Source organism: Pteronotus mesoamericanus, unplaced genomic scaffold (genome assembly GCF_021234165.1).
Source record: "Pteronotus mesoamericanus isolate MK-2021 breed Mesoamerican mustached bat unplaced genomic scaffold, CSHL_Meso_final contig_2, whole genome shotgun sequence".
NCBI classification, from domain to species: Eukaryota; Metazoa; Chordata; class Mammalia; order Chiroptera; family Mormoopidae; genus Pteronotus; species Pteronotus mesoamericanus.
Genome location: NW_026555084.1, coordinates 15,885,710 through 15,899,838, shown reverse-complemented (window position 1 = coordinate 15,899,838; position 14,129 = coordinate 15,885,710). Strand labels below are relative to the sequence as shown.

Genomic DNA, 14,129 nt, shown 5'->3' with positions numbered 1-14,129 from the left:
ACACTGTTCTCTTTGATGAGAGTGGGGAAGGAGAAGACATGTATTCCCTCAATTTCTTTATGATGACTGGTCTTTGGGGAGCCAAAGGGAACACTACCAGATGATAAAACACAAGCTACTCTGATGATTCAGCAGGGCCTGGTTAATCCCTGCCCACCTCAGGGAACCAAGACAGCCATGCACCAGTCATGCAACTGGTTCCAGGGCATCATGCAACAGGAGGCAATTGGTTCCAGGGCATCATGTATCCAGGGACTTCCTGTTAAGGTTTTCACTGGATAGAGTGCCTTGCCCTGCTGCTCAGAGTTGTAAACCCTTTGCTTTCATGGGCGCCCCCGTGAGCTTTTCCAGGGACATTACAGCACCGTGGCCAGGCCCAGCCTCACCATTTACCAGGCCTGGGTTACAGGCTGAATTGTGTCCCCTCCCCCAAAAATCCATATGTTCAGGACCTAACCTCGACTACTTCAGAATGCAGATATACCCAGACGTTGGGTCTTTAAAGACGTGATTAAGTTAAAATGAGGGTGCTCGGGTGGGCCATAACCCAAGCTGACTGGTGTCCTTATGAAAACAGGTTAAGCCACAGGGAGAGACACCAAGGACACATGCAGAGAAGAAAGACCAATGAACAGGCAGCAAGAAAGCAGCCATCAGAAAGCCAAGAAGACAGGCCTCGGAGGAAACCAACCCTGCTGACCCCTTGCTCGTGGACTTCCAGCATCCAGAAACTGTCATAAAATAAATTCCCATTGTTTAAGCCACCCAGACTGTGGTATTTTGTTATACAACCCTAGCAAATTAATACACCACATGAAATTAGACTTGCAGAATAGAAACAAGAGCACTTATTTCATAGGGTGGGAAGGAAGGAATGATGTGCTACAGGGACGGTACCTGGCTGCAGGGGCGTTTGACCCCTCAGCATCTCCCTCAGTCTTAGATCAGGTGGTTACCCAGACTGTCAGTGCCCCCTATGGGCCAGTGCAGGAACTATAAGGAGAGAGGCATGACTGTCACCTGGAATCTCTGCTACAAAGACGTGCAGGCCTGGAGCAGCAAGGCCTTCTTTGCCAGATAGGAAGAGTTAATGTGAAGATGAAGACTCAACAGAGAAAGGTAGGAGGCTGAGAGAAAGTAGCAAGTGCTCTGTTCGCATTCCTGGGGATCTGAGCTTGCCTTAAAGCCAACTTCACCCCTCCACTTCCCCTGTTAACCTTTGGAGCAAATAAATTCCCCTTTTGTTTAAACTGCTTTGAGTTGTGATTCTGTCACTTGCCACCACAGGAGTCATGAAGAACACACTGGCTTCCAGAGTGAGTTAACACTGACGGCGGGGTCTCGCGCACATACCTTCGCTGCCTGTGTGAGGCAGAGTGATGACAGTTTGAATAGTGCAGGCATCTGCCCCCGATGGATCATGGGATGGGAGGTCAGACTCACCAGGGCAGCCGAGCAAATGCATACAAGGGAGTCAAAATCTGCCCAGGTCAGTCACTGAGAAGTGCTTGTAGGACCTGGACTCAAGGGCCTCTTTATTCCCAAAGCCCTCTTGTGGATAAAGAATTCACTGTCATACAAAAGCAGTGTGACTGCCTCTCTAACACACAGTCTTGACCACCTGGATCAGGAGAAATTGTCCCAAGCAAAGTGTCCTTCTGACAAAATAATAGCATACACACACACACACACACACACACACACAAGCAAAATGCCGTCCCTTAACAGACTCTGGGTAACAGGAGCTGGAAACTGGGTAGTCTTCATATCTAAGGGCATCAGGTATCCCTGCAGTGAAGGCGGGACCTGGCAGAATCCAATGGTTTGATTTACAAAAAGTGCACCACAGCAGGCAGCCTAGGTGTGTGGCCGGGACTCCCCGCCAAAAAAAGAATTACCTTCTAGAGGGAGGGCCCCTTGTAGTACAGGGTTCCCTCACTAGGTACGTGTTCTAGGAACCCATCTGTATCAATGTACCAGCTGGCATTGTTGTGAGAGGCTGTATTCGACTTCAGTGAATTCCTTTTGAAGACTCAACACATTTGCCCATTTCATGATGGGTGATTTACAAGCATACCTGCCCACATTGCATTGAGTGTTCAGCAATTTTTGACCAAAAACAGCATGACCCCCATACCCCACCCTCCCTATTCACCGAATCTCACCTCGGGTGACTTTTTTGTTTGATGTGGAAGAGGTGAAACCAAAAAGGGCAGAAGCAATAAAAGGCATCAAAATCGAGGAGTTCAAAAACTGTTTTGAGCAGTGGAAAAAAGTCTCAATAGGTATATTGCCTCAAATGGAGAGTGCTTCAAGGGTGGCTGAAGTTTAAACATGTAAGAATAAATACACAATTTTCTATAAAGTAATTTATTTATTTATTTATTTTTGGTGTAGTACCCTACTCGTATTTCCATAAGCACCTGATGTCTTCAGAGAAAATCCACACTGATTACAACAATAACTCACACTTCTGATGGTGGGTCAGGCCCTGTGTTTGGTGCTTTTTATGTCTCATTCAATCCTCTGGGCACTACTTTCATCTTCTTTTTACAGTGAGGAAGCTGGGCCTTTGGTAGGCAGTTCACTGAAAGTTTCATGCTGCGGGCTGTGCAGCCTGACCTGGAACTCGGGGATGTCTCACCCCAAAGCCCAGGTGCTTTGACCACTGCACAACAGGTCCTCCCTAAAGAGAGGAATTCAGAGAGCACATCCCCTGTGCCAGGCGAGCCGCCAAGCACTCCATGTGCTCACATGGTCGAACTTAAGCCTCACAGCCACTGTGCGATGGAGGTGCCATTAGCCCCAATTTTTAGATGAGGCATCTGGGGCTCAAAGAGGTTAAAGGTCATGCTCTTAACTGGGTATCAAATTCAGATCTACCTCATAGCAAAGTCATGCTCTTTGTGTCCCACAAACTGAAGAGAGTGACACTTGTGGCAGCAGTTTGAGCAGGATGAGTATGGCTCTGGTGTCGCCAAGTCTGGAGCCCTGGGCACCACTTCTGGCTCTGCCCTTAAGGTCTTGTGTGACTTCAGGCAAGACTCCCTCCTCTCGTGGCCTCAGTTTGCTCATCTGACAAATGATGGTACCGTACTGGCCAATCTTCTCAGGCTCCTCCTCTCAGCTCTACAGCTTTTCTAGTGTCAGATTTAAGCAATTGAGTTTGGACCCCTGTAGCCTGGCACCAGCCCAACGCCCAGGGATGAGGGTGGGGCGTGCAGCCCACCTCTCAGAATAGCACTCGTCCGCGCTGCACTGTTTGCTGGGTTGCACCTCGGCCCTCAGGGTGGAGGCCCCAGCTGGACACACTCCCCAGAAGTCCTCATGGGTCTGCAATCTCCCTCAGGGTTCCACATGGGGAAACTGTGGGCCAGATTAAGCCCATGGGGGTGTTTGAGTTGGCTCTTGGAATGTTTTAAAATAGTGGATATTGGTTACCAACATATTTACATCAAAAGAGATGTTACCTAAAATCTGGATTATGGATTCTCCTGAAAAACCTGAGTATCTGGCCACCTCTGCCCCATGTTCCCACTGGCCACACTGGCCCAGGTTGCGGCTTCTGGCCTTTCCGCTGGGACAAGATGCCCTGCTTTGCCACTGCTCTCATGGCCAGCCCACACATACCACCCCTGCCTGGCTGTGTAGGCACTTCGGCCTGTGGGCCTCATTCAAGGAGCCAAGGGTGCTCCTTTCTGGAGGGAGAACCCAAAAGGAGGGCTGGGCTTCATGCAGCATTTGGACATAAAAGCAGAAGTTCCTTTTCTTGCAATACCACCAGTGCACTGGGCTCTGCTGACCACGGGCGCCAAGCCCCGCAGCCTGGCTGAAGGCAGGAGCCCCTGCCCTGGAACAGAAACTGAAGGTGCGACAAAGGGAGGGGTTCTCATCCATCCGTGAAACTCTCTTTCTCCCAGTAGCTGCCACCCAGATCTCTATCTGCCTTCCGGGGCCCAGGGTAGACCAGCAGGCATGTGTCATTTCCCTGGATAGGGGCTATAATGGCAACATTGTGCTGAGCGAAACAAGGGAGGTTTTCATCCAGCGACTAGCAGACTAGCACTGAGCAGACATTCGCGCAAGGGGCTCTGGGGCTCACCCTGCACAAAGGAGCTCGGGAGGGGGCCCTGCACAGAGGAGAAGCCCCGTGGGCTGGCTGCACACCTACAGCAGCAGGCAGTGGGGTGGATGCTCATACAACACCTCATTGCAGTGTCATTTCCCTCTGCAAGTAAATAAGCAAATAAACAATCCCAGAAGCTGAATGGGACCCCCTCCAGGACACACGCATTCATAGAAGCCTCAGTGGTTGGGCATTTATTCACTGACTCACTCCCCAAGACATTAGCACTTACTAGGTGCCAGGCATGCGCTAAGGATCTGGCCGTGGAAGATAGAGTGCCCGCCGCAGTGCTTGCAGTCCAGCGGAACACGGAGAGGCAAGGAGGGAAGGAAGTAGGAGATTCTACACTGACACCCCGATGAAAGAACCGAGGGTCACAGAGTGACAGAATCGGCTCAAAAGTCCAGATTTGAGCCCTCAATCTGTGGTTTTTCTTCCTCTTCCCAAGGTCTCCGGAGATAAATGCTCATCTACTCTGAGGAATGGTGGCTTGGGTCTCAGTAAAGCAGGCATCCTAAATACCATGATAATGAGGGCAAGGGGGGCCATTACATAATTTAGGAGGCATTTGATCGGGATTGTGGAACGGTCACTCTGGTGGCCAGGATGGAAGCACACCTGGGCAAGGCGACAAGTTAGAAGGCTAGAGTGTGTTTCTGTCACTGGGACAAAGAACCTTTGGCCTCTAAATTTTTCTTTCCCAGGGCTTCCCAGTTCCACCTGATAAGCTAAGAATGAGACTGGAGGGTATCATTTGTTTTCACAAGACTGGGAGCCTGAGGGAGTTGAAAGCTTTCTTCCTGGTATTGTTCACTGGGGCTGAATTTGATATCTTTTTTGCAGGGCTGAAGCTCTTCACACAGAATTCTTTAGACAAGCACCAGGCTAACCTGGAAGACTTGGGACTGAGCAAGAAGGAGAGGGAAGATCTGAGGCAGACCCTAAAAAATCCTTTCCAGAGAGCTGCACTCTGACAGAGAAACACAAAGGGGAGGAGAGAGCCAGGCCTCCACAGCCTCCCTCACCGTCCCTCCCCGGTGCTTCCCGCCGACCTCACAGTCCAGCCAAACCAAACAGCGCGGCGGGCACACTGCAGTTTGCTATCTCTGTGTCCTCGCTCTTGCTGCTGTCTCTGCCTGCAATGTTATCTCCTCAATGCAGGCTCGCCAGACGTCTGCCATCCGCTACTGTCCCCATGGTCAGTGAGACATCTTTGCTTTGTCTTGATGAACTCCAAAAAGCACTTTATCTCTACTCTGGTGTTTTTCACATAATAATTTGTAACTTCATTATTTTGTGCATATTTATTTCCTCTACTACATTGTAAATTCATTGAAGAGATTATTCCTTCTTAGTTTTCCCAATAGAAACTTACACAGAGTACAATAAATATTCTTAAGTGAACTAATGAAAAAGGTATAGCTTTGGGGGCAACCATCGACCGCATTCAAGGAAAAGTACAAAAAATGTATATGATTCCTTATCCAAAACCCACAGGTAGCCTCCTCATTCATCTCATTCACGATTCCTGACAACCAAGCTGTAGTCAACTCAGTCCACAGTGCCACCCCGTGGACATTATGGGTAATTACCTAAACCAGAACCACAGTACGGAGAGGTGTCCAACCCGATGCTGCCCAACACAAAACGTAAATTTACTTAAAACATTATGAGATTATTTTTTATTCTGTTAGTTTTTGTATATTTAATGTGTGGCCCAAGACAACTCTTCCTCCTCCGGTGTGGCCCAGAGTTGCTAAAAGGGTGGACACCCAAGGTTGTTAATCCTCAAAACTGTACGAAGACTGGGTTCTCCCGTTTTTACATCTTTTCCAGACCACAACTTGGTTAATCCACTCCACACATTCTCTTGCAGATACATTCTCTCATACGAAATGCTTCTTAGCCCTTTTGACTTTTCCCATTCTCTGATAAAACTCCAGAGTTCCTGAAAGTTAATCTACCCAAACCTCCACTTTTGCAACAGTTATGTTCTCTATTTTAAAATTTTTTTCAAATGAAATATTATGTTTTTAAAAGTATTAACAGGCTAGCCTGGGCAATTAACTGCAATTTATAGTCTTAATTCCAAGTGTTTGAGAGTTTAAACAGTGAACTTTTGGAACTTCATCCACTTGTAAATTTTGGGTTGTCTGCTTTAGAATTTAAACTGACCTTTTCAAATTGGAAAAGTGGCAGGAACAAAAAGGAACTTGGAAAATAATAATGGCTCATATTTGTATAGCTATTTATGGCTTATAAAGTGGGTCTGTATCATGATTTCACTTGCCCTGCGCACAGTCTTGTGGGGTCAGTGTGAGGTTATTACCCCGACACAGGAGCAAGCACGCCTCATAGGCTGAATGTTACACATTTACAAAGGAGTAGAGCAGGGGCTCACACACGTTTCAGATTTAAATCCCATTGTTGTTTCCATCCCCCTCCCCCCGCCACACACACACACACACACACACACACCCCACATTTCCTCTAAGTGCTCACACACAGGCACACTAAACAAACTACGCATGCAATTTTGCAAAGCCAGCATCAATTTCAACCTGCCCATAAAAACGGTGGAGAAAAAATTCCCAGTCCAGGAAAGTGCAGGATGCCCTTTCCTAGGCCCTTCCTTGTCTCTCTGCCTTTGCACAAGGTACTGGATTTTTTAAATTATTACTTCACCCATCTTTCATACCATTGTTCACACCACCATAGCAACCAGTCCACTCACTGGGTGTTCAAGAAAGACCTGATGGCTGGAGACTATAAACCCAAAGCCAGAAAATAGGTGGCAGCTGCAGGGAGAGGCTTTGATTCCACTGTGCCGGGGCGGGGGGGCGTGGGGGGGGGCGGGGGCGGGCACGTTCTATCGGTCCCTGCAGTCTAAATTTGGGTGAGCTGGGAGATACGATGGTCAGCTCCCCATCACTAGCGGAGAGCAAGCAGAGCGAAACACCACCTTGGTTCGGGCTGCAGTGGGACGCACGGCGTGGGACCTAAAGCGCAGCAACTGGGAACTGAGTCCTGTGGACCTGAGCGGGAGGGGCGGGAGGGAGTGCGGAAGGCAGGGCGTGGCACGGGCGTGTGCGGGAGAAGGGACACCGGCCCGCGGCCCAGGGGGCGAGGCGTGCTCTGGGTCTATTCCGGGAGAGGCGTAGAGGGGCGGGCGGGGGTGCTGGGCTAGCATCCTGTCTGGGGGAGGGGACGCGAGGAGGGCGCTCCCGCGGGGCGGACTGGAGAGCTCGGCGCACCCGCCGCCGCCTGCCCCGCCGGAGCCACAGCAACCTGCGCCGCGCGCCTTGGGGATCGGCCGGCACCATGGACCGAGGCCGGGGTAAGAGGAGCGGCAGCGGCCGCACTTGTTGCTGCGCGAGGCGGGGAAGAGGGAACCGGGAGATCGAGAGGCCGGAGAGGAGGGAGAGAGGGGACGGTGGGGCGGAGTAGGGGGAGTGGAAGGCCCGGCGCTGTGTATGCAGGTGCCCCCTGCAGCCCCTGGAAGCCCGGTGTCTGTTAGTTCTGGGGCGAGTGGCCCTCTGTGTGTAAAACCGAAGTTTGATACACTCCCATTCCTAAACTCCTAAAAGAATCCCCCCACATGATTCCTGAGTCCGGCGAGCTTTCCCACCCCTCAGGAAGCGTACAGTAAGGTTGACAGGTTACAGTTCAGAAACACCCCACATGTGAAGACCCCACTGCGCGCCTGGGGAGAAGCCCCAGGAGACCGAAGCCCGCAGCTGCCCAGGGCCCTGGGAGGAGGAAGAGCAGGCGCGCGGCGTCCTGGCTCCGTTCCTGGCCAGCGCGGTAACCTCAGCCCAGCCCCTTCTGCCCCCGGGGCTAGTGATAACGTCGGACTAGATCATCTCCGAGGCCTCTTCCTCCTAGAGTTCTCAGGAGATGAGTATATTCGGTAGAAATTTCACAGAAGCGGTGGGGGCTTGCAGAAACTGGAACTGACATGAGAAAAGCGAGCAGTGTTCCTAGGGGTCTGTGCTTAAGAAAAGACCAGCCATCTCGGAGAGCACGGGCCAAGAAGTGGCCTGATGGGGCACGGGCGCTGTGGCCAAGGCTGGGACACCAGAGTCCTAGCCCCCACCTCTGGGACCCAAAGATATTGCGGGTGTGAATATACCGAGTAAGCCAGTGAGTGTGGTGCCAACAAAAGAAGCATTATTCTTGTTGTTGTTGTTGTTATTATTAATGGAAAATCCTTCCCCATCCCTGCGATAATTTACACACGTCCTCCATCCGCCTGTTTGCTGTGCTGAGGCCACCAGGGGGGAAAGGAGTGACCAAGGCTGTGGAAGCAATTAGAAGGGCACTGGGGGCAGGGATGTGGCATGAGCAGTAGATGTCCCCTGCACTTCCGTTACAGATAAAGCCAGAGTTCGGAGGGCTGGAGGGGACCCCTGGCTCTCCATTCAAGATTTACAAAGCAGTTCTCACTGTTCACTGACTCCTAGACAAGTCTACAAAGAGTATACACACTCACCAGGAGAGAAAAAGAGAAAGAGCAAAGGGGCACTAATGACCCTCAGTCCGCTGTCCCCACCTCCCACGTCATATATCTAAAGCAGAGCACCAGCCCCCACCCCATTCCCTACCACAAGTTGCCAAATTCCAGCCTGTCTGGTCCCCAGCACACAAATCCACAGCTAGCCTATCCAGAATTATGGAAAGCAGACTGTGTCCTCCTCAGGCACACCAAGGGTGACCACAATTCACTCAGTTTTAAATATTTAAAACCCATGCTTCACTTCAGTAGGCTGCCTCCGGAGCACTCTTCTTAGGGAGCCGGACTCAGAATGTTCTAGAGCTCTGGCCTTTTCCCCTACTGCAGGCTTTCCAAAGCCACTCTCCTCCTCCTTCACAGTTCTCACCAGACTGCCATAACTAAGGGTCACTTATCCAACTACCTGGTAGTGTCTGCCTTCCCTGCCCCATGGGCAGCGTCCGGAAGGCTGGGAGCGGATCTCCGGGGTCAGTCTGCCGACCCGATGCCTGGCACACAGAGGAGCTCACTAACAGTGGTTCACTTGGTTATATAGTAATATAAAACATACTTGAGAGCGCACCTCATGTTGACTGTAATGCAGGTTTTGAAAAAAGACAAAGAATGTTACTACATCCTCACATCAGAACAGTTCTTTGTGACTTACAAAGACTTTTTCAAAATGTGAGCAAAGTAGACAGGCACACAGGACCAGATTATCTGTCTAGATCCTTAGTTGTAGCTGTCTGCCATGATAAATTACTGCAAACACTTTATGAATTAAAGCAAACATGACTAAGTATTAGAATACAAAAATCTATGTGTTTTAAGATAAAACATGAGACTTGAAAAATCATTGCAGCAGACTTCTCCTGTTGTGCCCCGGTGCCCAGGTCGGTTTGTGTGCATACTCTTCTGTCGGCGAGGGAGGTTTCAGAAGCGTAGGTCTGGTTTCAACCCCATAGCTACCACGTGGGGAGAGGGACTGTCAAGCCTGGGGAACTGTGGAGGAAACTACACTTCAGTATTAGTAACAATAACAACTGAAGTCATCAAACTCTTACCACGTGCCAGGCTCCACACTCAGCTTTTTACACGGCTTCTCTCAGAACAAGTGATGGGATGGGGGTGATCAGGTGCTATCATTAATCCCACGTCACAGGAAAGCAGGCATGGCAGGTATATTAGAAAGCTAGAGCTGCCTAACAAAATACCATAGGCTGGATGGCTTAAACAGCAAAAACTTATCTTCTTGCAGTTCAGGAGGCTAGAAGTTCAAGATCAAGGTGAGACCTTTCTTCTGAGCTTGTAGACAGCCTCCTTCTCACTGTGTCCTCATATGGCCTCTTCGCAAAAAAAAAAAAAAAAAAAAAACAAAAAACCCACAGAGAAAGAGCTCCAGTGTCTCTTCCTCTTCTTAAAAGCACACCAGTATTAGAAGATTAGGGCCCTACCCTTATGACATCACTTAACCTTAAATACCTCCCTACAGGTGCTCTTTCCAAACACATTGGGGGCTAAGGCTTCAACATATGAGCTGGAGGGAGAGGGGGAGACAACTCAGTCCATGACAGCAGGCCACTGACATGAACTTGTACCGTCATGCACCATGATAGAAAGAGAGCTGGGCTAGGACTGAAGTCCTGTTGTTAAGCTTGCATCTGGCTGCCTCCACGGTGGCAGCTAAGCTGCCCGAGCCCTAGAACAGGGCTTGGACACCAAATGCTCCTGCTAGAAGCACCACCCCCTCCACACTCTGCCTCCATCGCCCTGCAGGTGCGCTGTTCAGATCTTCAGTAGCAATTACAGCATCAGAGTCAACCAACTGAAGAACGGAAACAAACCTGGGGAGTAGGCTTTCTCTTCTAACAGTGTGTGTGTGTTTCCATAAGTAAAGCAGGATTCATATGATATAGTAATGGCCTCCGAAACCACTTACCTATATACCAGGGCCCAGCAGAAGGAAGGCCTGCTTGAGTGTAGTTGGTAGGTTCATCATATGGGTGTAATAATTTATAGTTTTAATTTGAACACTTCACTTAAAATGTCATATGGTGTGCTTGAGTGTTATATTGTTATATTACAGAATAACATGCTTATGATTTTGTAACAAGAGATTTTGTAATAAAAAAGGGGCTTTATTTGTGCCAGACTCTGTATTATAATGAAATTCGTTCCAGGGGAATTTCTTGATTCATGAATATCTTACAAAGAGAGTCAGCCATTGGTGAAGGTAACACCTTCACTGTACACCACCTTCTACAGGACAAATAATTAACTTATCCTCATATGAGGATAATATATGGATACTGATAATACCTATTTCTTGAGGTCATTGTAAATATTAAGTGCTGGAAAATACAGTGCCTAGCATGTGGAACCCACTCAATAATTGCTGACTATTGTACTAATTACAATCTTTCAAAATCAGATTTAACATAATAAAATTGCTGTGTAGAACCCTGCTTGGTCCCTCTACACACTGGTCTGAATCTGATGACACTTTTTGAGTCCCAACTTTAAATAATGGGTTAGTCAGCTGTTGTACCACTCAGAGACAGGGCCCATGTCTTAGTCTTCTCTGTATCCTGAAGCTCCTTTATGGTGTTTGTCTTGTGGAAATGCAAGTTCAATAACTGGACCACTATCCAACAGACATTTCTGAGTGTCCATTTTCTCTTATTTGTTCTATGTATTCATGCCTACTGACTGTGGTTGTGTCTTCAGAACTTTGCCTTTGTGAACTGTTTCCAGTCTTCTCAAGCCATCTTCTCTTTAAAGTCTTCGGTCTAAATTTTCTTTGATTTTTTTAATATGCCTTCTTAATGTCCAAGGTTATGTCTGATCTGCCTGGCTCATATGCAGTCATTGATTGCCCCAAGATTACTTTCCCTTCCACTTCACAACCAATTCTTTCTCAACTAATCAAATTCAACCCAAGATGGGAGTTTCTTTTGCTGCATTCTATATTCCTTGGGAGATCATACTGTCTACTGGGCAACTCAAGAAATAATTTAAAGCTCTACTTTTCATTAAATGAAATTTTTATTGTTCAAGAGATGATAGAAGAACCCATTCCATGTCTTGTCCTCTGTTAGACCAGCTTTGAGATTATTATTATTATTGCCACGTCTTCCCTGTCCATAGCTTGCACTGACCCAGCAGCCTGTAGCTACTGCAATGATGAGGCTGTCCCCATGGCTGTGAGTTCCCATACCTCTCCCCTGACATCCAAGTTAATTGTCTCCACCATTTCTATCAGTTGCTGTCTTCCTGAAAGGAACACCCATCCATTCCATACTCACCTTGTCCATCCAAACATGTTCCGTGAGGTGACCTTCAACAGCCTGGCAACTCAGTAGAATTGAGTGGGTCAGAGGATGAACAAACTAGGGTTTGAGTTCAACTGCAACTTTCTAACTGTGTGATCTTGTATGAATTGGGTAAATTACTTAATTTCTCTGAACTCCAGTTTCATTTCATCTGGAGTGTCATGGGAAAAGCTAGCACTTAGGCAGTGTTCAGTAAATGATAGATGTTATATTTATCGAGTATAATTACTTGGATCTGAGCCACACTCTGCAGTGGGTGGATGCAGCCACATGGGGCCATGGTGTTTAACCTCACTTTCATGCCTGCAGAGGCTTCTGCGGGTCGCTGGGCTCCATGTCCATTTTCTTGTCCCACTCAGCCTCCTGTGTTTGGCTTCTCTATTATAGTCAGGGGTTTTTCCGCCTCTCCCTCACACCTCAGTTTCAGGCCCCTCTTCTCACGTGGGTGAGCACCCTGCCAATTAAGTTTCCTCCCTCCCCACCCTCTGCCATTCTGATCTTTGGTTTGGAAAAACAATCCTGTTTTTGGATATCATTAGCTTCTCATACCATTCTTCCCCTTTAAAAAAAAAAAAGAAAAAAAAACTTGCAACTGAACAAAAAAATTAATCCCACACACACACATATACCCCCGCCATCCTAAGCATTTTCCTCCTTCCTTTCCTGGCCAAATTTCTCAAATAAATGGTCAGCACTCACAGCTTCCTGTTCCTTCCCACACGCTCTTTCCCTGCCTGCAGTCTCACTTCCAATCACACCTTCTGCTGAAAGCCCACTCTTACGGGTTACAAATGGTTTCCGTTTTGTCTAATCTTGGCCTATTCTAAGTCCCATCTCCTGGACTTCTCTGTAGTTCTGTTGACCCTCTACTTAGTTTTCTAAATGTATTCTCCAACTTTGCAGAGTGGGGAAAAGCATGAATTTGGGAATCAAATAAGCCTAGGTTAGATAACCACCGCTCTATCCCTCCAGGAAGCCTTTTCCGCCTCTCCCATGCCCCAATCCCACTCTTATACTTGCTCATACCCTCTGCTTCTCCTGCCCTAAGGCAAGTGACCTAAGTCTTGTTCCCTCAGTCTGTAAAGCAGCAAGAATGACACAGAGCCGTGAGAGGCTGCGATGTGGTAATATCTGCCCGGCACCCAGTGCCTGGCCCAGAGTGAGTGCTTACTAATTATGTCCCATATTTCCCTCTGACTTGCTCTTTCTTCCTTGATGGCTCTTGCCCTCTGCCTCTCCCCTTATGTCCCCACCAGCTCAGCCCACTCTCTACGCTCCCTCCTGTAGAGAACCAAGCCCCTCTGGAGGGGGACTCTCGGTGTCTATCTCCAGCCATGAGTTACTCCTGCATTACCTCCTGCCTGTGGTACATTTCCATTTGGAGGTCAACTTAACCTCCCAGTGACCCAATTTTGAACTCCTTTTATTCACCACCAAATCAGATGACCCTTTCTATTTCTCTTTTTCTGTGAACAACACAACCACGTGAGGAGCTATGGAAGGAAATGGGGCTGTTGGTGAACCAGACTAAATTTGAAGGGGGGACATGGGATCAGTCCTGTAGAAGAAGTGACAGAGTCTCCAGAAAGCTATACAAGAGGTTAAACAGAGAATTATTTGGGCTCAATCTAGGAGAAGCATGCAAATGAAAAGAGGTATTCAATAATAGAATTGGAGTTGTCCAGGGACATCTTGAGTGGCCACATATCAGAGAAGACACAGAATGGCTCCTGTGGGGACCACAATAATATACAGGTTAAGGACAACTGTCACTTAATAGTCACAATGTTTCCATAGACATGGCTCTTTTGCATATGATAGAGAACAAGACTTCTGAGAATGCATACTTCAACCAAAAGCATTGATCTTTTCTTTAAATATACATTGTATCACAGACTTTAATGGACTTGTGAATTATCTCTGCTTGTGGATGGAATTTGGGAAGAAGGCATGATGCAATTCAAGACAGTTATTTAAAACCACAGAGCTGATTACACTTAAACCATTCAAAAGTTTCCCACTGTTCTTAAGAAATAGACTACAATCCTTGTGGTGGCCCTCAAGGTCCTGCCCTGTCTGTCACAAACTTACATTGGGCCCTTGTCTATCTCTTACTGTGGGCTCTCCTCACACTGGCCTTTGTACCTTCACCTGGTTAACTCCTACTCATCCTTGACAA

The 14,129-nt window shown here is 48.1% G+C and overlaps 1 protein-coding gene across 1 annotated transcript in view; it reads left to right on the top strand.

The window, feature by feature from the left end:
• The first annotated feature begins 7,333 nt into the window (after positions 1-7,333).
• AFAP1L1 (actin filament associated protein 1 like 1) overlaps positions 7,334-14,129 on the top strand; it is a 57,128-nt gene continuing 50,332 nt past the window's right edge. Inside the window, exon 1 of the mRNA XM_054568205.1 lies at positions 7,334-7,463. Coding sequence (XP_054424180.1) covers positions 7,448-7,463 — 16 coding nt within the window. The 5' untranslated portion in view covers positions 7,334-7,447. The remainder of the gene's footprint in view (positions 7,464-14,129) is intronic.